Source organism: Drosophila subobscura, chromosome J (genome assembly GCF_008121235.1).
Source record: "Drosophila subobscura isolate 14011-0131.10 chromosome J, UCBerk_Dsub_1.0, whole genome shotgun sequence".
Taxonomy (NCBI): Eukaryota; Metazoa; Arthropoda; class Insecta; order Diptera; family Drosophilidae; genus Drosophila; species Drosophila subobscura.
In genome coordinates this window covers 2177872-2205734 of record NC_048532.1, presented here as the reverse complement: position 1 = coordinate 2205734, position 27863 = coordinate 2177872, and the positions used below count along the sequence as shown (strand labels likewise).

General features: G+C 42.5%; 2 protein-coding genes across 2 annotated transcripts; both read right to left on the bottom strand.

Annotated features, from left to right (window-relative positions):
* Positions 1–24236, bottom strand: LOC117894338 (prolactin-releasing peptide receptor). The gene is made up of 2 exons (XM_034801323.1): positions 22157–24236; positions 1–2012 (listed from the first exon to the last, which is right to left on the bottom strand). Exon 1 carries the CDS (start codon positions 24002–24004, stop codon positions 22163–22165), a length of 1842 nt encoding a protein of 613 aa, XP_034657214.1. The 5' UTR covers positions 24005–24236; the 3' UTR covers positions 1–2012; positions 22157–22162.
* LOC117894337 lies at positions 7216–9262 on the bottom strand. Its single transcript, XM_034801322.1, has one exon. The coding sequence runs from the start codon at positions 9205–9207 to the stop codon at positions 7231–7233; it is 1977 nt and encodes a 658-aa protein (XP_034657213.1). The 5' UTR covers positions 9208–9262; the 3' UTR covers positions 7216–7230.
* Positions 24237–27863: the final 3627 nt, after the last annotated feature.

Here is a 27863-nt window from a genome sequence, read left to right as displayed (position 1 = left end):
GGAATATGTAGATACATACAGAAGTTCGCCAAATTTGTTCGTGTATTATAATTTTTTTTAACTATGCTTAGATCTAAAAATTATGTTTTAAATACATTTGTCTTAGTAATACTTCTTTGTTTTAACTGTGTGGTAGGTGCATCCTTCATGCTATTTCGAATAATTCTCTCTTTTGTTCATATAATTTCTATGATTCGTTACAATACAGAGTAACGAGTACAACAGCCAACTTTTAATCTTAGCTTAAATTATATACATACATACTTTTTTATAATAATATTCATATTGCACACTTGACTCCTACTTTAAATGAGACTTTACCACATTTAAGTGCATTTTTCGATTTACTTTCAATTCTATGAGTATTCTAATCCTTCTCCTTAGCCAACTAGTTTCTATCGACTTTGTTAATAGCTAATATTACGTATACATAGAAAAAAAACCAAAAGTACAGCATAGGCGGTGACATATTTTGAAAGCTTGTTTTACGATGCTGGCAAGTACGGGGAGGGTGTGTGGGCGTTGTGGTTATGCTGCCCGACATCGCCAGAAATGTACTTCCAAAATCGGGGCTCATAGTCAGCACAATTTCGCGTACTTTTGGTTTTTCCTTTTTTATGGCTCCAGTTTCCATATACTCGCTCATATACATCTATGTATATAGAATGTTGTACATGATATATTGTTAATATACAAATAATTTATTTAATGCTTATCCTGGACTCAGAAACACTTTACAAGCACTTCGAGCTGAAATTTCCTTACACCTAAACATTTTATTACCTATGAAATATTAATGTGTCATATAACAGTTTAACTTTTATGCGGTAGACTGCCTGCAGTCCAAGTTAATTATTTCAACACACACATTCACGTATCCAACTATTGACCACATCTGTTTCGTGGTTTTGCTATGAATGACAGGCCTAGGGAGAACAAAAGCATCCAGGGGTACTTTAGATAGGTTGAATACTTTGAAAACGAAAACAGGCATCAATAATTAAGGATGCACTAAACACTTCAGAGGAAAAATTCCTTTAGGAATATAAAAGACTGGCCTAAGTCCAAGGCCGGATGTGGAATTAATAAAATCGACTTCATATGCAGAAACGATTTTAGTACAATTTCAATTCAATGCCTAAATACCTACCAGCCATCATCAATACGAGTTTACTCCCCGACTTGGCGCTGTTGGCCCGCCCAAATCCCATCAAAGTCAGCTTACACATGTTTGCTTTTGACTCTATTGCTGTGCTCCATCAGCCGTGGAAATGTTTCGCTTTTCAGAAGTCGAGCATGTTATTTTCGTTATTGGCTTTACAGCTACCATTGTTGTGGCTGCGACTCCATCAAAAGCGGGTTAGAAGAGGTAGGGTTTTGAGTTGACGTATTTCCACACAATTGAGCCAAAAACCGGCACATTGGCACAAGACATTTAATTCCGTGCGTCTTTCGAATTCCAAGACACAGCGACAAATGTTCGACAACTGTTAGGTACAAATTGAATTCGACAAAGGCAAACATTCGGGGAAATTGTGGAAGGATGAAAGTCACCCTTCCTTCAAGGCGTTCTACGGTATGCTACGAGTATATGCGAATCGGGCCGACAGTTCCCGCGATTTAAAGGCCAAAAAAAGACAGAAAAATCGGAACAAAGAAGGAGCATTGCGACTAGGACCAGTCACACCCGCACATCTACACTCACTAATATATGTAAAGCCGTAACCACGCGTACACACACTCCCATTAACATATACATATTTTATATCATCGACTTGGGTAGCTGTTACAGCCAATTGCTAGACAATCCGCCTCTGCCGCCTTCTGGCATCGTTGTCACTTGATTTGGCATTTATCAGCATTCCTTTCCACAATTTTTCTCTTGTTTTCCTATTATGTGAGTTTAACGAACAATAGGACTCTCCACCAGTTAGCTGACATTCTCCTGCATATTGCGACCGCTATTCAATGATATCCTTCTGTGAATATGCCTAGAAATGCGTTTCGAAAATCTGTAAGACACAAAGAAGAAGAGTTCAAAATAAGATTAGCGATTAAAATATTGTTGGGCGGACACATGAGCAGCTACAATTTGTTCGAAATATTCAGGAGAACCATCTTCAGGATTTTTTGATTTCTCATGCTCCAGGCTTAAAAATAAAAGAAAAGGGCAGGGTCCCTGGCTACATTAGGTAAAAGAGTCTATGGCTACAATTGAATTTTTATGGTATATATGTATACCCACGCATTTTTACAACATTCATATACAAGTACATCTTTCTATTCATCCACATCAGAGATTCGTATGGTTCTGTAAAACCTGTTGTCATGAAATGGGCTTATGTCAATTTGTCTGCACTCTTACCAAGTAGCAAATCGCTTTTGAATAGCCTGGAAACATAAATTTGTAGCTCAGAGCAAATACACATGCAAAATATTTAAACATTGCTGTGTTCCCAATTCAAAATCTTCATTGCACTGTGGGTCGTTCGGGCATTCCTGCTTTCAGAAGTCAAAACTTCTCATCGATTCCAAAGAAGGCTAAGAAACCTTTTTTATCTACTTTATAGGGTCGGGAACATTTCCTTCTGTGCGTTATGAACATTGTATAAGAGAAAACAATATTCAACATGAAAACTGGAATGAATGTATGCTTGATATCATGATATTTTGGGACCACTGTGCGTCGTCTCCATTGTTAGACCCCAGACAGGATCCGCAGTCTTTACAATTACGGTTATAGGGGCAGACATCGGATTGTAATATGACCAGGCTAACAAAAAAAAACTGTGCCACGCCCCTGCTTTGTCAGAGTTCTACTGGCCTTGGGGACATTTTAAAATCGACATGGTCCTCTACTGTCGTGTCCTTGCTGGCCCCCTGATTGGCCTTAATTAGCATGAGCTTGGTGTCAAGAGCTTGGACCGTCCATTATATTTCCATAAAACTGCATTACGTATACCGTGCGGAGCGTTGGTAGACAGTGGCTAGCATGTCATGCAATTTTAATCATTATTTAATTTATTCCATTATCACTTTGATGGCGAGAGGAATAAAACTCGTGTTAATTAATCCTTGGCTTTGGGTAACAGCAAACATTTAGTTGTGAAGGTGTGTAATAAATTCGAATCAAATTAAAAGGAGATTTTAAAGGTGGTAACTGCAGCTTCGCTGACGGTTCAATTTTCCATTCTGCACAATTTTCCTCTATCCCCACAATCGCTATGACAATTAAAATCTCAGCAATTTGCTTATAATATGCGTTTGTGTGAAATGTATTTTTAATAATGTTCCTTTTCAATTTTCTTGTAAATAATTGATGTTCCCTCCTCCTTTTGGTATTTGGAAATTTTAATTAAAATTACTCGTCTAATAAGAGTAAAGCTGCCCTCAAAACTATCCGCCGAAGTGCGGTTGTCTATCTGGAATTCTGTGGGCGTGTGTAGGAATCTGTGGGCGTGGACGCGAACGTGGGCGTATCGATTTTCTATTGCGATGATGCTATCAATTTGCATTTCGGGGTTCGATGGCAATTGATGAGTGCTTTCCTCTAAGAATCTAATGTCAAAAGAAAGAGGAACATCGCATCTTCAAATATTCATTTTAAATCTGAAAGATCTCGAAGAAAGTATCTCAAAACAGCTTGTATCTGTTCTCTTCATAGAACTGATTCATACAAATTTGAGTATTAAATAAAGTGAATAAATTTACGCATCTCTACTTTGGGATCTAGTTTAAAAATTTATTTTCTCTATACAAACATACATATGTCCGTTCTTAATCCTCTACTTATCTTAAGGAAACTATTGGTCATTCTTTTGTTTCATCCATTTATAGTTTCCTTGAGTTTCCTTTTATTTTCAGCATAAGCTGGCTTAAGAGTAACAGCAACGACGAAAGCTGAGGAAAAGCAGCTTAAAAAACATATTTTAAGAATATCGAATCCATTTTTACTGGTCATATAACTGCAAAAAGAAAGTTTTTCTGCACTTTTATGATTTAAAAAGATTTATTCAATAGGTGCTCCTTTTTATGTTTGTACTCATAGTCTGGCTACATCTGGCTTGCGAAGCTTTAGTGACAGAACGCTGCCGACAAATTAAATCAACTTAAATGCTAAATGCCTGCCGTTAGTAATTTAAGTGAAATTTCCTAACCTGCACCGCAGCAAAGGCGAAGAAAAACTAGAGAAAAGTGCGGAAAGTCTCAGTCAAACAAAGGTAAACTTGTCCCGAAGCCATCGCCTTCGCCATGGTCTTTGGTCTTTGGTCTTTTTGTCGCTTTTGTTTGTCGCCCCCGGAGTCGAGCAACTTGAATACCGCGTTATTAAGTATTCATTATCATAAACTTTGCTTGTATGTGGGTTCTCTTTCTCCCATTCCCATAAATGGGCCGTGCAAATATACGCTGGGTGCGCGTAAGGATATTCTTCATGTACGCATTGTGTTGCGGTCTGCCAATGGCGGGACTTGACAGGAGCCAAGCGGAAATTGTAGAACCATCTGTGGCCTGAGGGTTGCCTCAACGAGGCTGTGAGTACATTGATTGCCATTGGCACAATAATGTTTATGTAATTAATTTTAATGATTTTACTTTTCGCTTTGTTTCCGCTCCATTCTCCAAAAGTGTCCCCAAACTCACAAAAGTTTCCTTTTATGGTGTGGCTATTGTCTTCAGGCGACGATTGTTCCTTTGCATTATATTCTATATTGTCCAGTTGGCAAAACTTTTTCCAACAAAATCAATAAGGAGGAGCGGAAATAAAATATTTAGGAAACAAACCAATAAATAAATTAAGGGAGGTGGTGACTCTCTAGCTCTGGGTGAACGATGTTGAGTCGAGAAAAGTGTTTGCTAATTGATATGACTGAGACAAATTGCCGACGACAATAAACACTAAAATAAGCTCCAGAACGGGCCTCCATCCAACTTCTTCCTAAAGAATCCCTGTCCCACGCGGCCCAGCAGGACAGCAGGACTTCACACGGATGCAAAACACATACAAATTGTTACCTGGGAATGCGCATTCCTGTCAAAAGCAACCACATTCAGTTTTACATTGGGGCTGCTCGAGACTTGAGTGGATTTTAAGTTGGCCGCAATTATATGGCGGCACAAACAAGCTCTGTGGCATGGGGTTGGAGAGAGGCTCAACAGGGAGGCAACTACGACGACAACTCAAGAGGGAATGTTCTTTTTAATGAGTGGAAATGTCGACTAAATTTTAGCGCACAGTCAGACAAACACAAGGACAGGCGGCTGATTAGGGTGTCAGGGTATTTAATGAATTTTGCATGGAGAGTAATTAAGTAACGACAGAATGTGGCAGAATGAGAGGGAAGAACGCGGCACTCGAAGTAGGATCAGATGACAGTTCAATGGACCCAACACGTGTTGGTCCTTATGTAAATGAAGGCCCCCCCCAATAAATCCCCAGACCCATCCGGGTTGACATCATCATTTAATGGAAAGTTATCAAGTCAGCGCCGAATCCCCCAAACCCCAGCTGTTCAATGCTTTTATTTGATGCTTATATTATACCCATAGCCGTGGAGAGCTGTTTAAAAAAAAGAAAACAAAAAAATTGAACTCAATATATGCAGGACATGAAAACATTTAACGCAATGAAATTTAATGAGCCCAAAATGGCGCAGTTACAAGTACAACGAGTAGGAACGTGAGACGCTTCGTACGCGTCGCAACTTTTACACATCTCTGCCAGTCCACATGTATATATGTATGTGTGTACATATGCATATATATATGTAACCATAGTGTAATACACATGTATGGATGTACACACATATGTATGTATGTAACCTTGTGTTTTTTTCAAAATTTACATTTTTTCTACAACTGTCATCGACACCACTTCTCACACCAACGCCTCCTTTTAGCTCGGCTCCGTCCTGCATTAGGCAGAGTTTTGCGAGCGAGAAAGAACAACAATGAGCAAGCATAAGCAAAGCTGTTGGAAGGGGTGGAGGGAAGCGACTGCAAGTGAATTTCTTCATTCTGTCTATAATAATGATCTGAGCCGATCTTAATTCAGGGATCTGATAGATTCTACGAAATTGCGTTTTTAGTTTTCTCTTATCTTCAAAATTGTGGATATGAGAGATTTTCGACCTTTTTGGGCCGGAATAGGGCGGGGCGAAATTTAGAAAATTTGATCATTGTGATATCTCAGCAGGATGCAAATTTGTGTGGCTTTTTGTGTTTATAGTCTCTGAGTTCTAAAAGTACAAACGAGACAGACGGACAGACATAGACTAGGCTATTAATGCTTTTCAAGAATGTATATACTTTATCGGGTCGGAAATGTTTCCTTTTGTGCGTTACATAAGTACATCCACTTTCGAGCACAAACATAATGTACTCTTTTTAATCTTCAAGTACAGGGTATAATAATGCCCGAGTTCAGGGCCACGAAGTTTGCTGTGGAGCGGCTCGGACCATCAAAGTCGCCTCGAAAGTAAACTGATGTATTTTTAATTGCTGCATACATTAAAATAGATTTACATGACAAGAGGCAAGAGGCAGGCCAAAAAACAGAGTAACGTTCCCACAGAAAGGCAGGACAGACTCGCATACTCGCATCCCTTCACCTTCACTGCTCCCAAATAAAGGATTGCTCGAGTCGGTGCTTAGGGTCGGGTCTGCGTTTAACCTGGACAACTCACATGCAAATATTTTATATCGCGGGCGAGGGAAGCAGAAAGGAGAAAAAACTTCCGACATAGGCTGACTTGACAGAGTTCAGCATTTGATGAACCTATGCAAATCTGGCTGGAATGCTCTTATTATTGAGCTTACTCCTCGTCACGGACATTAACCCTTAGAACGACCCTGTGGATTAGGTGAGGTCTTAGAACTTAGAAGCTTTGTGATTTTGCGAATTTAAGAATCATCATGACAAATGAATATTGTACACATTTTTTTTGTATTCCACAAAAATGTTTATTGAGGCCTAGCTCAAGCGTGGTTCTGGAACTGAGAGTGAGGACTCTCAGGGAGGCGTGCTGTTCAGATCATGATGCGAACAACTTTGATGTATTTTCAATCCACATATACATATACTGAGGACATTTAGATGATTTTCATAGAGACAGATTGACACATCCATTAACTCGGCGATTCATGTGAGTCTTTCTTTTCTTTCGTTACAAGCTGCTGACCAATTTTACTTTATGTGAGGTATAGGGTAAGTATACAAGGAATGACAAGGAACTAAGTTACTCTAATATTATGGCGGCCATATGTCTGAAAAGTGCTTTCGATCACGGATACAATGTCTTCGGCAGCGTTACACAAAAGGTCGTACGAGAATATGTAAACGGAGTCCCGAAAGTGTTTCATTTTGCGTAACCTTCGACTTAACAGTCTGGTGAGAGGTTCCCTTAGGATGATATTGTCTGCCTCCTTGCTCAGGACCATGTTAATTTTACTCTCGAAGATCAGCTCGTTGTCTTGCTTCTGGCTGGCGTTGTGGTTCTGCAGTCGCTGCTGTGTGGCCTTGAGAAGTTGCTTCTCTAACTGCCAGACCTTCTCCTGCCACTCATCCACGCGACTTGCGATGACCCCGCGCACATAAATTTGCTTCGTGTTACTCAGCTCCTGCGGTTTACACATGGGATAGCCATTTCCGCGTACTCGCGACAAGATTTTTGTGAGTTCTCCGAAAAGGAGGAGGCGCTTTTGAGGGTCCTCGTGGTCACACACCAGATCGATGAGCATGCGTACACTGTAGTCCCACCTCGGGTAGCATCGTAAGGGCATGTTCACCCTGAAGAACTCCTTGAGCTGCTGGGCGTCAGAGATGGTGGAGCAGTGGAATATTTTGTTTCGTCGGTTGAAGGCTTCGCGGTCCTCGAGCTGGCGATCGTAGGGACACACGAGATGGTACGGTTCTTGGTCCAGAGGAAGAGCCAGATGCAGAAGAAACGAAGCAGAGCTTCGCTTTGAGATAACTATCTGGTTCTCCAGCAGATCCAGGTACTCCTTGGAAGGCGAACAGCGTCCGTGCAGATTCAAGGTTAGGGCACAAGGACGGAAAAAGAAGAAGCGAGGACACATGGCCAGCAGCCATCGCTGCTTTACAATAGCCACCATTCGGGGCTTGAACATAACAGATACATCGTGTATCTCTCCGGGCTTGAGCAGGAAGGCACTGTCGTCGAAGATGAACTCGTTGTCCTTCGCATCGAAGAGCGTGTCATTGTAGGCGAATGAACTTACGCGCATCCAGGTGAACCTGATGACCTCTGTGCCGCTGTTCTCGATTCGCATGACTGTGCGAAGGTGGTGCTTGTAGGGATAGCAGCAGAAAGTGCGTTCCAGGATGGGCGAGAACTCCGGAACGTGAGGCTTATAGTGCATCCCATTGATGAGGATACACACTCCTGTGCAGCCATGCTGGCATTTGCACCCTGTATTTAGTTTAGTCAAAACAGTAGTCTCGGCCAGATTGAGGTCCGACTTGAAGATCACTGAGGAGTCGGTTATGGCGCCCAGGGACTCATGGTCAACCGGACTAGAGCCCAAGCGCCGCTTGCGGACAATTTCCAAGTTCTTGATGCTCGGATAGAACTCCAGCACTCGCTGTATGTTGGGAAACTCCTCTTCTATGCGATCAGCCAGAAGTTGCGAACTCATCCAGTTGCTTCTGGGGAAGTTCTTTGAGTCGTCTGCGCCCAGCAGCTCGGAAGCTATTTGTCCCGGAATACCTATTATCTCCACAAAGTCTCTCTGGGGCGCCAGAAGAGCCGCGTAGGGATGGAGCGCTGCCAATGGGGGCGTGGCCTTATTCTGTGTGGGATCCCTTGACCGGGCCTGGTCTAGTATCCGCTTAATCGTCTCCCTATCTCGATGGTCAATGCAAGTGGGATGATTCGAGAGCATCTGCTCTGGCTCCTTGCCGGTTGCCCGCCGAAGCCTCTTCTGGAGCATTCGCCTCTGTCGAAGCGTGTGCTTCCAGTACTCCAGGCGCTGGTCAACGGTGCTCTTTGTAGATGACGCACTTTTTTGGGAGACACCGACGAACTCAGAAGCTGAGTCTGAGTCTTGAAAGTTTCCCAGATGCAGATGTTGATTGAATATATCGTCAAGGATGCCACTGGCGAGGCGTCCATAACCCGATGGCGATGATCCACCCTCGATCAGCAGATTCTGGCAAGAGTCTGTGCAGTTTATTGGGAATGTGCTCATTGCTCTGATGATTTATGTTTGAGTTAAGATTCTGAGCTGACTGACAGGGTCAAAGGCAAACCCTTGCAAAGCTGAAATTTTTTACAAAAAAAAAGTTCTACGAGCTATATAGTCAAAGTTTCAACTTTTGGTTAACAAAGCTGTCAGACCAAGCAGCTTGACAGTGATTTTCGCCACTTGTTTTCGGGTTCCTTCACACCCTTCAGCACACATTAACGGCCGCGAAGGCGCGTCCTACGGCTGCGAGATGTTTGGGGCAATTTTTCACGCCACGACTTGGGCTTGGATGGTTCCGCTGCTGTCGCTGATGTATCTGCTGTCATAAATATCCAGGGGCCGGCGACTCACTTAGTCGCCTAAATTATGAGGTATTATTCAAGTTACTAACTTGAACTTAGACAGACCATATACAGACCGCATACGAACCAGTATTTCGAGAACAATAAGCGAGCTCTGCCATTTCTCACCGGGTGGGGAAACTGTCAACGAGCATTGCGTTGTTTTCTTAGAGCGCTTAGGCATTTTAGTCGAAATTAAATTTTTGAAATATTATTTTTCTTGCACAAAAGTTTCTCTGGGGAATTATGTGCCCGACTTGACTGCGGTTGTAAGAAGGAAAGTTTATAAAATGAATTTTCCTGTGGCTGAGTCCGGAGAGCAGAGAAACGCCAACAAAAATGTACCTTTAATTCAATTACAGAATTTTAATAATGTATAAGCTATGCTTGTCGCAAATTGTCAAAGGGCAATCACTGTTTGGCTTACAAAAATATTTTATTGGGTAGAGAACTTTTAACACAGAGGGATTGCGGTCAGGAGGCATCAGAAGATCAAAATAGAAAGCCGGGCAAGCACAAGGCTTTTGAATCCATAAAATAAATGAGAAAACTCCCAGGGGGGACTCTGAAACAATTTAAAGTGGGATTACTCGGGAATTAGGGCAACCATTTTTAAAAGTTTAGCAAGTATCCAAATATTTATGGCAAATATTCCTCCCCTTCAAAACTGTACGTAATTTAACCTGGGAAAGTAGCAAGTATTAAACAATCGATCACGTAAACATCAATCCATCTATCTGGCTTCCTCGTATTGATTTGAAAATCAACTTAAATTTGCCTATGCCAAAACTGTCAGGACAAGACTTGACATGGATCCAGTCAACCAAATATTACAGCCCACTCAGCTCAATTTCCACTGATGAGAAAGACCATGGTGAGTGAATGGTTATATTTTTGCTGTCACTTGCGAAAGATATGAGTTTACTTTTATTTACGTACATAGCAAAAGCTATGGCCAAGAATATCCCCTTCTCTTTGGCTTAATAAGCTGCAGGTCGTACACACCTTTTCAGAAACATGGAAAGAAAAGAATCTTGTAATATTTACTCATTGGGGTCGGGAGTGAGTGCGGGACTTTGTCTGCAACATCTGTCTGAATTGCAGCTACCTGTTTTAACCCAGATTAAAATAACGTGAACACGTGTTTTTATACCCGGTACTCGAACAGTAAATAGGGTACATGGTAATTGTGCGCGAAGTGGATGTAACGCACCAAGGAAATGTTTTCGACCCCATAAAGTATTTATATTCTTGATCTGCTTCAATAGCCGAGTCGATATAGCTATGTCTGTCTGTCCGTCTGTCCGTCCGTCCGTCCGTCTGGCCGTCTTATTTGTCGGCTAGTTTTTAGAGACTATAAGAGTTAGAGCCAGCGAATTTTGTCTCCAGACTGTAGTTATTTCACACTGATACAAGTGTATTTCAAAAATTTGACCCGACCCCTTCCGCCACCACAAAGACCGAAAATCGGCTGTATCCACAATTTTAACGATAAGAAAAATCTAAAAACGCGATTTCGTATAGATTGACTATATCTATAAGATCACTGAATTAAGATTAGATTGGATCATTATTATGAGTACCGGGTAAGAAATTGTGACGCGTAAGAAGCGTCTCACACGTTCCTACTCGTTTTTTTGTTGTTCCTCATTTGTTCTCGCTCGCAAACTCTCCCTCATGCCTCTAACCATACAGTACTGTACAGTACTGTATACTGTACAGTACTGTATGGTTAGTGCTCATGCTGTATGCGTCCCTGGGGATGGGTGGCGAGCTAAAAGGGCGTGTTGGCAGCTCTCCATAAGCCGTTGAAAAAATGTAAAATGTAAAATGCAAAATTCGAAAAAAACCACAAGTTACAGATGTACTGACTGAGTACCGGGTATAAAAGTTTTGACGCGTACGACGCGTCTTACACGTCCCTCCTCGTTTTTCATTTCACCTCTGAAATTCATTCATCTTCTGTCACTGCTAACTTGTTCTCGCTATAGTACGCACTTTCGTTGGTTTAATGTGATTGATTTATTTTGTACTTCAAATATATTTTTCCCTGTAAATGCCACGACTGAGGTAACTGAGCTGGTGCTATTCTCTCTGGCCATAGGATAATAAAAGAGACGTCCAAGAGAGCGGAGAAAATATTTTAAGGTACATTTGGCTTAGGACAAGGGTTTTTGGAACTTCTTCTGCTTTGTGGCGTAATTCTGTAACAAATTTTTTGTTCACCCTCGTGTGTGCTTGGGTGCCATAAATTATGAGCCAGTCATTTGTCAGAATATTTATCCACCGAAAGGTGGTTTGGTAAGAGGGTATAAAGGTCTCGAGAAAGAACAGGAAAAGCATCCAAATGCCGTCCAGCTACATTGATGATATTTCAGAGACAGCACTTGCCAAGATTTTCGTTTCTTTTAACATTTTAATGCTGGATTCTCTTGCGCACACGAAACTTTTTCATGACGCTCACCACTGTTCCCCAAAGAGATGTTCCGAGTTATTTTTATACCCGGTACTCGAAGAGTAAATAGGGTATATTGTATTTGTGCACAAAGTGAATGTATGTAACGCACAGAAGGAAACGTTTCCGACCCCATAAAGTATATATATTCTTGATCAGCATCAATAGCCGAGTCGATTGAGCCATGTCTGTCTGTCCGTCCGTCCGTCTGTCCGTCTTGTTTGTCGGCTAGTTCTCAGAGACTATAAGAGCTAGAGCCACCAAATTTTGGCTCCAGACTGCAGTATGCTCACACTGAAACCAGTGTATTTCAAAAATGAGCCACGCCCCTTTCCGCCTCCGCAAAGGGCGAAAACCTCCCAAATCTACAATTTTGAAGATAACAGAAAACTAAAAACGCCATTCCGTAGGGATGGCCATATCTATCAGATCACCAAATTGGGATACGATTGGATCATTATTATAGCCACAATGGAGAAATTAATTTTCAGTGGCCAAACCCACCCCGTCCCGCAGCATTCACACTCTGCTTCGCGCTGTTTATGGCCTCTGCCCCTGACACATCTCTGCCGCTGCCTCTGCCGCTGCCTCTGCCGCTGCCTCTGCCGCTGCCTCTGCAGCGACTCTGCAGTGTGTGTCTATAGGGGAGGGTGGAGAGCTAAAGGAGCGTGTTGGCGTGAGCAGTGTTGTTGATGTAGATGACAGATGAAGAAAAACTGTAAAATTTGACAAATAACCGCTAAGTTGCAGATGTAGTACTGAGTGCCGGGTATAAAAGTTGTGACGCGTAAGAAGCGTCTCACACGTCCCTTCTCGTTTCCTCTGTGCTGATGTAACATTAAAGTGGAAAGTCTTAAAGCATAAAACACACTCACAGCGCCAGAGGCCCGGCAACGTTATGGGCAGCATTGTTTGTTCTCCACCATTCAGATTTTGCTTGCACTCGCACATAAATTAAGAACTGGCTGTACAAATTCTGTTGGCCGATGACGACGATGAAGGCCCCAACCCCTACGCCAGCGAAGCAGACTTTTTCTTGACTCCCTTTAAGTCCCTGGCAACGCCACCTGCTGTCAGGGGAGGTGGAGTCCTCGTAGAGACTATTCCATAAGAGTCCTCGACTCCAACGCCTGGCTGTTCTCAGCTCTACTTGTTTTTATCCTTATTTTTTCATTGGACTTTCATGGAACTGTAGGCTTGTCATTCGAGGCTCTTTGCTGCATAATTATGTATCTTAGTGGTGTCACAAATACTCCTACCCTTCATTCAAATTCCAAAAACAGAACTATGAAAAAATTATCAAATTAAAGTGTAATTATATTTTTATTTAAAGTAATTGATGGAAATTTAAAAAGTAGTGGCCTCATCGTCATAGAAGACATTGCCAGCTCCAAACTCATCTATTCCCGAAACCAGCTCGTGCAGATACTGTTCTCGTTTCATTGAGCGTCTAATTGTTAGATGCGATGCCTAGGCAACCCGAACGAGGGAAGACTCTGCCACACTGACAGACATTTGCAGGCCTCTCTTTTGCAAACTTCAATAAATTCCTGGCCGCAAGCATTTTTAATATTAGCTCTAGTCTCCATTCCCTGAGTTCTGAGTTCCGGGGGCGCTTGACTTGTGTCTCGCCAATCATTAAACACAAAATTTAATTAGCTCTTAATAAAGCATTTAATTAAGACAGCTCCAGAGGCAACGCGTCCTCCTCTTCCCAGGCGGGTGCGCCACTGTCAAGTTAATATTGCCTTTGGCTAATATTAAGTGGCGATAAGCTCTGCTGTCAACACAGAGGGAGTGCTCCCTGCCATGTCGCATTTTCTCCATGTGATTTCCTGTCTCTTATGTGAGTTAGTGCGTGTGTGCTTTTGTGATGTTTGAGCTACCCTGGTCAGGGATCAACAAGAAAACTTTAAGCATAAATTATATTGGTACGAGTTTATACTCGTACATTTTGTTGGCGCAGACCGACCTAACCAATGACTGCCACGTTCCACACATTCTCGTATAAGTTGAGGCAAACGCCTTTAATGGCATTTAATTGGGCATAAAGTGGTCTCATTTTTATAGACAATTTTCATCAATAACAAACGGAAAAATTCAGACCGACATTAAGCCATCCCAAATATAAAATCACTCACTTCCTTTCGGAAAGAAATATTAACGAGTGCACTGTAATTAATCTCGATACTCGAATTGGAAAGAAGGCAACCAACTTTAAGACCAATTCTAAACCACCTTTCTTCTAAAAAAACGAATTTATTTTCCTTTCACTTATTTCCTGATATTTGTGGCTGCCAAATTGAAATATGAATATTGGAAATCTTTTAATTTGATCAGTGCCGCTTGAGCCAGGGTAAATTGAAAGGCTGCCCGGTCAGACAGAAATTCCAGTTGCTGCTTCGGCTCAGTACATGCCTTCATACATACATATGTATGTATGTACGTGCCTGGCATGGGCAAGCACCTCCAGCTCCACCAAGCAGTCGTAATTGTCATGGGGCACTTTGGATGAGTGAGTTCAACGCCTGAAATGATGTTGGACCTAGCCTAGTCCAGCATGTCTAGGTTCTACTGGGCGTCTCGTAATCGGTGCCACATAAAAAGTGCCTTCAACTCCCAAAATGACTGGACAAATGGACTCGTATCCAGCGTACATATTTTACTAAGCAGCAACTGAAACATACCGAATACAATTCATTAAAATGTATGAACATCACTGTCAATGTATCGAAAGTTTTCTTTCCTTTCTTCTTTCCTTCTGTATACAGCCGCCCGCAGCTCGGGCGGGAGTCTCTGTCGGGAGATAGCAGGAAACGGAAACTACGGTCATAAATTTCATGCAGGGTTGTTGGGGCTCCTTCCCACCTAATCTGAGCCATTTTAAACAAGCATGAGCTGGCACACAGTCCCCGATCGGAATGCCCCAACAAGTCTCACACTTCATTTATTCCCGTTCTCTTGTCTTTTTCGCTTTCCTTTTTAATTGTTTGCTCAACACCTTGTCCAGTTCCCAGCGTAGGTATGTAGGTCTCCATTGTTGGTCCCGGTCTAGCTTACACAACATAATAAAAGCTTGTTAGCTTAATTGCTTAATTGGCCAAGACTAGGGCCATTCCAACTCTCTTTCTCCGCCAACGCCTCCTTCTCTGTTTGCTGCCAGCTGTGGCCCGATGACCATGTGGGGTTCAGCACTTAGGCTCGTACGAACACGGCCAGTATCCGTACCCTCCCATCTTTCTGGTCCCACGTTTTAAATTGACTGCGAAGATGGAGCCATAATTACCTGTGTTCGGCTTTATCTGATTAAGTTTATGAAGGCTATATACATACATTCTAAGAAAACATATATACTCTTTCACACTCATCCTTTATTAAAATGGACAGCAACTGCCATCTGAAAACCCAGTACAATTAAGGCTCTGGGTATTTAAATGATTTATACATCCATTCAAAAAAGGAAAAAGTATTCTTTAAGAGCTCACCAGGTGCATACTTATGACAATTAAAGGAATTTTCTACGTGATGTTCAGCTTCCATTCTTAGATTGATTTTTTCAGAGAGAAAAGACCTGTTAGACCTTTTCTTTGCATTTCCCCAAGCTAATCAGACAAAAGGAAATCTGTTGGAAATCTGGGAGGCAGCTGCCACACTATCGATTACCACATCAACTGGCAGAGGTTGACGGCTACGAGGGGAGGGGAACGCATTCGGGCATCAATTAGAGGCTTCCTAGTATGCCATTTGGCTAGAAGGAACTTCACAGCCACACTCTGCAAATATCTGACTGTCATTCAAGTTGGCTTATTCAGCAGCCGCCGACAGCATAAATACGATTTGATAGACCTACATATCTATAAGTACCTACTCCAGCATAATATACTCACTCTTCGTTTGACAGGGGCTTGAAGGGAGGGGGTCCAAAGACTCAACTAAGATACACGAAGTGGCTCCTCTTTGGTCACTGTCAGACTAAGCTTTTGCGAGTTTGATGCTCGATTAAGTAAATGGTAAATGTCAGTTCTCTTTTACACCCCCTTTTTCCACCATCGCCAAAGGGAACACATGTTTCATAGCACTCGAAATCCACCGAATCGAGGACGACGAACATTGCATGCCAAGCAATAATTTTTTATAGCCAGCCAATGCCAAAAACATTTCGCATCGAGTGTAAGTACATATTGAAATAATGGTATTCCCATTCGTGTACCAGTATCTGTGTGCTTCAACGTACATACATACATATGTACGTCTCTCTGATAAGCAGCTAAAGTCCTTGTTATTGTAGCCGTTAGGCTACACTCGCACTCGCATGCATACTAAGACTCGAACTGGAATCCCCACATAAATATGTGGGCGTGGCATATTTGCAGCGTTCACGATATTTATGCCCTTCGCTTTAGTGTCGGCTTAATCGTACTCTTTGATTGCAGAGGAAGAAATACTTCACTTCTCGAACCCATCACTTTCAATGTCAAATGAGTACGAACGTGTGAGACGCTTCTTACGCGTCACAACTTTTATAACCGGGACTCAGTCAGTATATCTGTTCGCAGTGGTTGTTTTTCGAATTTTACATTTACATTTTAAATTGGTTTTACATGTGAATTTCATCTACATCACTTCTCATGCCAACACGCTCTTTAACTCGGCCCCCGCCCCTAGAGCCGCAGGAAGAAATCTTATTAGAAGTGGCAGTTTATTAGCAGTTGTATTAGTTGATGTTGATCAAAAAACCAAACCTGAATTAGATTGATCACAGGTTGAATTACATTACACAATTACGATACATCAACTCAAAGATTGATTCTTAAAAAGAAATATCCCAAATACTCCCTGACTTCGCAATTATAAACCCCTGACATGTATTTCAATTACAAACGGGTGAATACTCCTTACTCCTGTTAATGGAATTCATTTCCGCTCTCTTGTGTTTGCCCTTGCAGTTCGACAATCAATAAAAGTGTATTTTCGGTAAACTAGTATATAGGTGAAGCCCGGGATATGTTCATGCATGCTACCGCTTTCCTAAGCCACTCTGGGATTTTAAAAAGAAGATTGCCAGCTGTGTTTATATGCCAACTGCATTACCCGGTACTCTAAGAGTAAATAGGGTATATTGTATTTGTGCAAATAACGGTTGTATGTAACGCACAGAAGGAAACGTTTCCGACCCCATAAAGCATATATATTCTTGATCAGCATCAATAGCCGAGTCGATTGAGCCATGTCTGTCTGTCCGTCCATCTTGTTGAGCGCCTGGATCTCAGAGACTATAAAAGCTAGAGCCACCAAATCTGGCATCCAGACTTCTGTATGCTTACACTGTTACAAGTGTATTTCAAAAATGAGCCCCGCCCACTTCCGCCCCCGCAAAAGGGCGAAAACCTCCCAAAGCTAAAATGTTGAAGATAAAAGAAAACTAAAAACGCTATTCCGTAGGGAATGACCATATCATATCATCACTGAATTGGGATCAGATGGGATCAATATTATAGCCACAATGAAGAAATTCATTTTCAGTGGCTTAACCACAAAGTGCGGCCTCTGCCTCTGGCGCGTCTCTGCCTCTGCCATGACTCTGCAGTGTGCGGCTCTAGAGGAGAGGGAGAACTAAAGGAGCATGTTGGCGGAGAAGTGTTGTAGATGTAGATGACAGATGAAGAAAAAATGTAAAATTTGACAAAAAACCGCTAAGGTACAGATGTAGTACTGAGTACCGGGTATAAAAGTATAAAAGCGTCTCACACGTCCCTTCTCGTTTTGTCTGTTGACGCTCATATGTATGTGTATAATTTGAATACTTCGACCCTAAAGTTTAGTTTACTTCTTTCTTTGCGTTACAAACTTCTGCCCCCTGTAAGGGGATAAACAATTTATTTTTTATAAACAAAATTTGAGGAAAATCTGAAAAATTGTTGAATAAAATAAAATGCAGAATGTAAAAGAAAACCAGTAGAAACGTTTGTGAGACGCTTTGTACGCGTCACAACTTTTATACCCGGTGCTTAGTCAGGAAATTGTAGTGGTTTTTTTAGAACTAAATGGTTTACAGTTTTAACATTTTCTACATCTGTCATCTACATATGCAAACATAACTTCTTCTGCCAACACGCCCTTTTAGCACGCCACCTTCCCTCAGTGACGAACATTGCACGAGGCAGAGTGTGCGAGCGAAACAGTATGACAACAATAGGCAAAGCTGCTGGACGGTATTGGGATGGCCACTTAAAATTAATTTTATTTGTTATGGTTATACTAATGATCCAATCTAATCCCAATTCGGTGATCTGATAGACTTGGTCATTTTTTATCTTCTTATTCTTATCTTCAAAACTGTGGATACAGCAGATTTTCGCCCTCTGTGGGGGAGAAAGGGGGCGCAGCGAAATTTTAAAATACATTTGTAACAGTTCGATATCTCAACCATCTTGATGGTGGCTCTAGCTTTTATGGTCTCTGAGATCCAGGCGCTCATCAAGACAGACGGACGGACGGACAGACAGACATGACTATATCGCCTCGGCTATTGATACTGATCAAAAAGATATAGGCTTTTTGGGGTCGGAATCGTCTCCTTCTGTGCGTTACATAGTATGTATGTACATCCACTTACCACCACAAATCAAATGTACCCTATTTACTCTTTGAGTACCTGGTATAAAAAGTAGCATTCAATCGGATGCAGCTACGAGTATTGCTAGGATTCGGGCATAATCCACCTGGGGATCCAGCATCTCTTGCCATGAGATTTTGCATCCAGAATGTGTCTGTTACGTTTATCTGATTGGTGTGATATATGAAATAATGACCCAGACGAATACCCTCTCCAAATGGAGTAATAGTTCCAGTTCTTTATTTTTTGTGGAACCGGTAGAAGGCCCAATAGATAATAGAGCAACGGCCTGGGAAGGAGCATAGTCACGGCAACACTCTCACCTGCGTCCAGAAACATTCCTGAATGTGTTAAGCATCCTCCGAACTATTTTCTACCTATTTTCCTAGATTACATTCAAATGTCTCGTCTGCATAAGGGCTCCGAAGTTTTCTGCGGATTCTAAGAGTTTCTAAGAGAAGCAAAGCCGGCAAATGTATACAGCCTTGTTAAAGCATTAAGACTCCTTTATCTTGGTTTTTTAAGGTGCATAAGCGGATAGGAAAGGTACTTGGTCATGGTCGCACCACTCATTATTTAATATATATCACACCAATCAGATAAACGTAACAGACACATTCTGGATGCAAGAACGGTAAAATTGCTCTCAGATAAGCCTCTCTGCCTTGGGGTTGGCCTTGCGAAACATTATGCTCTCCCTTAACCATTAGACGCATCTGCGGCTTCCAATGGCATTTCAACTTGCAGCCGTGCGGCGACGGCAAGTGACGGCACTGTCACGCAACTTAGTGCGGTGAGTGTTTCAGATTGTTGCGAATTTGATCAGAACAAAAGAGGAAAAACTTTAGGCCCAACTCAGACTTATCAGTTGCAGTCGAGCTAACATTGTTCTGAATCGAAATCAAAAGGAAAGATACAATTTTGCAGCCGTTTGCCAATAGCTGAAAACAAGAAAAACATTATTCAGTTTTAAAACAAAACTTTCACGCCCATTTACAAACTCTGTCTGCGACTACTGCAGAGCACTGAACCTACCTCATGCATAATGAAGATTGGTTGGACATGCAGCATCTAGACAAGCTTCTCGGTCCGTTTACTGAGACAGATATGCATGGTATTCTTCATTCATTCATCCATTCACTCACTCTCTCATTCATCCGTGGCTCTCTTTCCAGCTTCACCACAGCCCAGGCCACAGTGCCTGCCATTTATTTACTGTCCAGCCTCTCAGGACTGGCAGGCTAATTAGGCACAGCCGTGTGGGACTGTGCTCCGCTAACGACCCGCCTGAATAATTCATTAGCTGGCAGTCCCAGTCCTCTCTCTTCCACAAGCCACTCATGCAAGTTTTCATCTCGTTTCGTTTCGCTCCATGTTTATAGCTACAAAACAACCGCAAACATAACCAAAATGTAAACAGGAACATGCTCCGACTAGTTTATTTTTTCCAGCGTATGTGGTTGTGTCCCAGATTACATATATCACTGGAAATATGAAAGTTCTGAAATTTTATGGATTAACTTACCGAATAATTATAATTCTGACTCCAGTGATTGTTTTCTAGAATATATATATATATATTCTTATATAGTTTCCACAATGTATACACTTTTCTAACATTTCCGATTAGCCCCATCAGCTCTTTGCTTTTAATCAAATAAATGTGTATTTATAAACTTTACGACTTCTGCCACATATTCAGACATATACTAGACATTTAAGACCATCTCCTCCATAAATAATATTAATAAAAGAGCGTTCAAAATAATGTACATTTTGTTTGGTATTTAAGTATACACATACATAAATGTTGGTCCTAGGGCAATGGAGGGCACGTTTTTCATATTTCTGTAATTCATTACCAAGACTTTCCCATCTGTCAAGTGGACGCAGTCCAGTCACGGGTCTAGGTCCAGGGCCCTGTGCTTGACTGTCAGGAGTCTCTAAGCCCGACAGAAGACTTCAACATTTATATCGCTGCCCATTTCAGGAACAAAATTTTAGCATATATGTACTACATATGTACATATGCAAGTACATATCTTAAGTTTCCCGACTATAACGAAGTTGTTATGCTCTTGGAAATAATTCTTAACTTTATATAACACGCAACGTAAATATATTTCTTTCAATGCAAAATAAGACTGAACATTTTTTACGACTCTTTTCTTCAACACAATTGCGTTAGAGTATCCTATCAAAGGTCAGAGGTATTCTAAGGCAATGTTTGTAAACTGCAAGGGAATTTTTATTACCAACTGGAACTAGGTAGCAGCAACTCCACCAGGCTCATGGCTCATGGTTGGGCGAGATTTGTGCTCTGACATGGCAAAAGTTTTGGCTGACTCATGGCAGTTGATTTAATGCTTTGTGGGGATCGGCAAATGTAGGTAAACTTTTTCCCCCACTTCCCCGCTGCTTGACAACTGAAAATATTCACGCAGATGCTAGTCTATGTGGCGAACAGCAAGGAAGCCGAAAGTTTGCTTGCATTTTCTTCATGTCATAAAAGACATGCAGGTTCGCTGTATTTCGACTAATGCGTTTTTCTTTGCCAGTGGAAAAAACACGATTCCTTCATCAGAATCCTAGTTGATTCGGTAAGCAATTCTTTTGGCTCTGCAACCGCAATCATACAATGAGCTGCCGCTCCAATTTTTGTCAAAAAAAAATGCGAGCTATGCGGGTAAAATTCTTTTGTGATACTACCAAGGTGATTTTTATTTCCGGTACTCGAAGAATAAATAGGGTACATTGTATTTGTGCACAAAAGAGGATGTACATATGTAACACACAGAAGGAAACGTTTCCGAAACCATAAAGTATATATATTTTTGATCAGTATCAATAGCCGAGTCGATATAGCTATGTCTGTCTGTCCGTCTCTCTGTCCGTCTGTCCGTCCGTCTGGTTGAGCGCCTGGATCTCAGAGACTATAAAAAGCAAGAGCCACCAAATTTATCATCCAGATGGCTCTATCCTCACACTGTTACAACTGTGTTTCAAAATTTCGCCCCGACCCCTTCCGACACCGCAAATCTCGAAAAATCTGGGGTATTCACAATTTTGAAGATACGAGAACACTAACGAGAAGGGACGTGTGAGACGCTTCTTACGCGTCACAACTTTTATACCAGGCACTCAGTACTACATCTGTACATTAGCGGTTATTTGTCAAATTTTAAATTTTTTCTTCATCTGTCATCTACATCTACAACACTTCTCACACCAACACGCTCCTTTAGCTCGTTCCCCTTCCCTAGACCCACACACTGCAGACTCACGGCAGAGGCATTTATTTTCATATTTATGACCTCTTGTTTTGGACGTATTTTAGTAGCTCTCGCCCATCATGGATATGAATTTAAAAGTTATAATATGACAAATATTTGCAGAAGTAATGGATGCGAACAGTAACAATACCAGATGGTTAGATTCAATTGAACATTTTATAGATATTTCGATTTCCATGAAAGTGTATTTTTCATCCATGTTCTTCACTACACTTACTTTAGCATCTCCTACTCACATCGTACTTACCCTATCTCAGTTATTTCGTGAACCAATAGCTCGTCCACCACCTCCTTCAGCCAACTCAACCATCACATCCGACTCCCGACAGTGGCTCGTGCTTGTCTCGAGCGTACTGATGCCCGTGGTATTTTCGGAGCTTACGAATGGTGTCTCGCTGAAGCGCACTTCCACCGTCTGCTCGTCGCCAGAGTCAAGGTAGTCCCCATCGTCGTCGGTGCGCCTGCGGACGCGCCTCATCAGCTCCACCTGCTGCGGCTGCTGGAAATGCTGCTGGTGGTGCTCCCCGCCATAGATGAGGGCGGCGTTGATGTTGCGTCCACTAAGAATGGGCGACACTGCTCCCGTGCCGTTGCCATATGTGGGCTCTCTGGGTATAATCAAGAGCTTCTCCTTGGGCAGGCAGGTCTCCTGGGTGATGCCGTTGTCGTCCTGATCCTCCGCGTCGCGACTGCCCCCGATCCCGATCCCGCCCTCGCCGTTGCCATGATGAAGACGGGGGCCGCAGGTGTTGCGGTCGCTCCGATTGTAGCCGCGGGTGATGTTGATGATATTGTTGTTAGAGGGATTGAAGCAGGGAAGAACGTGCTTAAACTCCTTGCGGAAGTTCTCGTTGAGCCAGGCATAGAGAAAGGGATTGTAGCAGGTCGAGCTCATGGCAATGGAGTGGGCCACGAAGAAGAACAGTATGTAGAACCTCCATTCGTTGGACTTGACGTCAAAGTCGTCGAATATGTTGACCAGATTGATGGGCAGCCAGCTGAGACCGAACACAGCCACCATACAGATGAGCATGCGGTTGGTGCGCTTCTTGCGATCCCGATCCGCCTCCTCCCTTCGCGAGGACTTGGAGCCCGGCTTGGCCCTGGCCCGCTGGTTCAACTTCACCGAGATCCACACGTAGCAGATGGAGATTATGAAGAACGGCAGCACGAACTGCAGCGTGGTGGTGATGGCTCCGAACACCTTGCGATACTCCTCCGAAGGCCAGTTCTCCTCGCAGACCATACGGGTGTAGGAAAGATCCGTGCTCACCCCCGAGGTCATCACCTGCATGTAGGCCTGGGCAGCGGAGGTGGCGTCGGGCGATTCAATGAAGGCTGTCAAATCGTAGCTCCCGTTGAAGATCATGGCCGCATCGACACTGCTGTTGTTCCCACTCATTTGGGTGGTGCCGTTGATCACCTCGTTGGTCATCTTCACGTACATGCCATAGGGCACAGTAGCCAGCAGGGCAATCACCCAGATGCTCACAATGATCCCAATGCAGGTGGATAGCTTCATGCGCGGATGGAATGGATAGATGATTACAAAGTACCGATCGATGGCTATGGATGTCAGAGTCAGCGTGGATATATAGATGCTGCAGCCCTGCGCGAAGGACACCAGGTGGCAGAGCGTGCGCCCGAAGGCCCAGCGGCCCATGAACGTGTACAGCGGCGTAAAGGGCACGCCCAGGACGCACAGTAGGATATCGGAAAGGGCCAGGTTCGTGATGAATATGTTCGTGACCGTTTGCATTGCCCGATTCCTTAGGACTACGTAGCACACGAGTACATTTCCAAACACTCCCAGAACGAACACGGTGGCGTACAGCATGTAGAAGAAAATCTGAACGAACTGATTGTGGATGACGCCCCCCGACTTGTCCACCTCAATTTGGGCTGCTTCTGCGGCAGCCTCTGCTGCTGCCTCTGCTGCGGCTGATGCTGCTGCCGATGCCGCCGCCACTGCTGCCGCTCCTGCGGATGCCGCTTTCGCCAGACTGCTGCTCGTCGCGGCCGTAGTCAGGCTCCAGTTGGTGGTCGTCAGCAGTGGCAGCTGCGTGGACGTAGCCAGCCAGCTGAGATTGGCCATCTTTGTTTGGTCAGGCTAAGCTAATGGGTTAGGTTATGGGTCAAGGTCACAGTAGCTTGACACACACAGCTAACCCACTCGGTGAGTGCTCGTCTTCCGGTTGGGAATGGGCTTCGCCGGATGTGTGCCACTTAAGCGGCCATTTCCGTCGTCGTCTATGTTGATCTCTATACGTCCTTATTCAGCAAATTTTATTCGCTAATTTACTCGTTACTAGTTGGCTAAATCTCCGGGTCCTGTAAATGGGAATTAATGGTAGAGAGAGAAGTTTTAGTTAAAATATTTTCGCTAATGGGAAGAGGGGGAGCAAGAGACTTTTTCAAATCATTATCCTATCATTCTATTAAAGCTTTTAGCTGTTTTTTCCCTCCAGCATATCTCATTATTATGACAGCTTAACCTTTGATACGCATACCTTGCAAACTTGCTGCCATCAGAGCCAAACTTTCCGTTGATATTGTACATCCCTTCATTAAAATTCATACAAAAGTTTTTAGTTAGGAATCGCTTGTCAGATGGACTTTAAAAATAAGTTCTCTCCCCTACACTGCAGACCGCTTCTGCCAACGAATTCACAGTCTCTACTTTGTCTTCTGGTTTCTGCTTTTTGGCCAAAAGGGATTAAGTTGTTTCTTTGACTGGCTTTTATTTTTAGTCCCTGTCAGACACGCTTCCAAGGAGGAGCTCCCTCTTAGTGGCGGAGTGAGCGGGATTATTAAAAACAATGCGAATGTGGCAGTAATGGTCTCTGTCAAACATGGAGACAAGTGCAGAAGGGCAAGGGCGGAAGACGGTCACACAAGACCATGATACATACAGTTGTTGGCTGAAGCTGCAGCAGTTGTTCTCCACACAATTCTCATCACGTCGTGCACTTGACGGGTGGAGCTTAAAATCCCGATTACCCCGACTGACCACTGCCAGCATAGAGTTTCCCAATTAGACTTTGCATTCAATCGTAAAAATCGATAATCGACTCGTTCCTGGTCCCTGCCGAGGCGAACAAAAATACAGACCAGAACAGACAAAATGCCTTCATTGCGCCACGCTTAGTCCTGAAGGGAGAGCAGATCGGCTTTAATTTTCATATTTACAATACCAAAGTACATCGGAGCTTCATTGCTGCCTCAAATGGTCCAAAGTTAAGCAATCACCCAGACGAAAATGCCGATGGTTGATGGCTTCTGATTTAGCGGTTTGTTACGCTAAAGCAATCGCTTAGCAAATGCAAAATTAATTGTATTCCCCCAGCACTGCACTCTATAGAAGTTTTGTCTAATGCTTAAGTTCACACATTCCACAACACCCAAAGGCCTAGGGAAAGACCCTGCTCCAGTCCCAGCCCTATGGCCAGACCGCCAAGAACAATGTTAGCTAGTTCAATTTTCCGTATGTACATATGTACATACATACATACGTATATCGGATGAGGGACGATGGCAAATAAATACATACGTATGCAGAAAATTTTAAAGTGTAACACCAAGTGAATCGATTTTTAAAGATAAACTTTTTTATATGTTTCAAATGTATTTACTTTATTAATGACATTCCCATTCCCTTGAATGGGTTCAATGAGTTCATCATTGAACTCTGTAAATTAATGCAGAATATTATTCAAATTATGAGCATAAATCAACTCTGTAGATAAAATATTGAATTATAAAATTGGTCAGATGTCCTGGAGCTAATTTTGCAGACATATACAGGCAGGAAAATAATCAACTAAATGATTCGTATGATTTAAATTGCATCTAAATTATGTGCATTTTAATAAACTCCCAATAAAAGCACAGCAGAACACCCAAAAAGGTGCCCAACAAATGGAGTAACAAACCGCTAAATTCTAAAGAAAGCATTCAAATTGATCGATTAAAATATTGAAAAATATGTTCTAAGATCCATATCCCTGAACTGCAACTTATGTACAATATAAAACGTTATAAATCAAAGGGAAATCCTCAAAAAATGTTACAAATTACACAAGATATTATGCAAAGCAGATTGACGGCACCCTGCGGCCATGACCTTTTACCGGAAGCCGGTCCACAGGGAGAATGTAAAAACAGCCCAGGCCAAAAAATTACTCATTTTGATAAATTTATAGACGGAAAGCATAGTGATAACTCTCTGGCTGAACCCTATGTGCCAGAATTAGAAGAACGACCAGGTTATTCGAAAACATCTGTATATCAAGGCATACGAAAACAACAACAGAAGGACAAGTTGCCAGTTAACAGTTTTCATGGCTGCTGGTGGACAGGGGCCTGAAAAGAAGATTATCAAAATCGTTATCAGCAGCCCGCATTGGCATCCCCCAAGTGTCATTATCGTCATTCTCATCCTCGCCATCACTGACGTTCCTGCTCACGCGCCTTACTCCCATTATCATTTCCAACAAGCAGCACAAAGCGGCTTGAGTGTGTCCTCCCGTTCTTTCCTGTCCCGTCCTGTACTGTCTTGTTTTGTCCTGTTTGTCGGCTGCTGGTGTCGTCCTGCTGTTCCAGACCTGCTGCTCCAACCGTATTGCCATACTTCGTAATTTTCATTTTGATGCATTTGTCACCATTTTTTGTTCGCTTTTATACTTACAATAACTTGTTCCTCTTCTTCTGCAACGATTTATCTTTGAGCCCGTGACATAATGAAACAAGGCGTTATGGCCGTGGCGAAAAAAAACGTTCACATTAATGGGATTTTATTCTGCTCTCCTGCCCCACCGACACTCACCCTCCTCCACTACCCAAACACACTTGTACAGCCACAACAGAACGTTAAGCTCCAGCTATAAGTGCCAGTATATTTATATGGCCTACTTATGGCAGAGAATTTTATGGCTACAAGGTGTATGCGTCTATCCAGAGAGTAAAAGCCATTATTGAATTTCGTATTACTGCCGGCTTAAAGATTCCATTCACACCATCGAAAGAGAGCAAAACAATGAGTGGACCAATACACAAAATCAAGAATAGGAGAGAAACTAACTCTTTCAACCTTTTGTTTGAGAATTACAGCCACCCGAGAATGGAATCATTTAAAGACAAACAGCCGGAGAGCTTTTAGATTATGGGCAGACAATAAGCAGATAACTGTGGGTTAAATTTAAATGGCGAAAACATTTCATGTAATAGTGAGATAACATTCCGATACCCGGAAAATAATCAAATAACAGTGGTTGGAAAAATGCCGTCCAGCAATCAATTAACTTCCAGATAACAGCTAAATATTTGTAGAATATTTTTCCTAAATATAGTAGTCCGAAATGTTAGTAATCTTTCAATGCTATCAGGTGAGGTAACAGTCTGCTAACACCAGCTAACTGCCAGCATACTACCAGATTGCTCTGCCAGAGGAAATATTTATATTCTCCAACCCCTTAGAAACCTTGACCACAACCGAGAAAAACTTTGGCTAAGCCCTGCCACACCCTGTCCCTGCCACAGTCGGCGGTATTAACTACTTTTTAACCAATTTGGGTCTGGCAGTCCTCCCAGAACTGCTGCTCCATGCTGAAGGAAACTATGGTTTTAGCCGGCACATAAATTCCATCGACTAATGATGTGGCCAGTGATCTATGCCGGCAGCTGGCGCTGAGGATGATGTAGAAGAGTTACCTAACCAGCTTTGCGCACTAATTAACATGGCCATTTTTATGATAATCAATTACAAAGTTCTAGCTGAAACTTTGAAGTTAGTTTTACTCAAAAAACGTTGGAAACGAAGAAAGTTTTATTCGCCATCAAAGAAATTACTCAACAGATTAGGGGCCACGACAGATGAATTGAGATGAGATAGGAACATGTGTTCACTGTCCATGTCAGTGTCATGGATCGATTGATGATGTGGAATTTAATTAAAA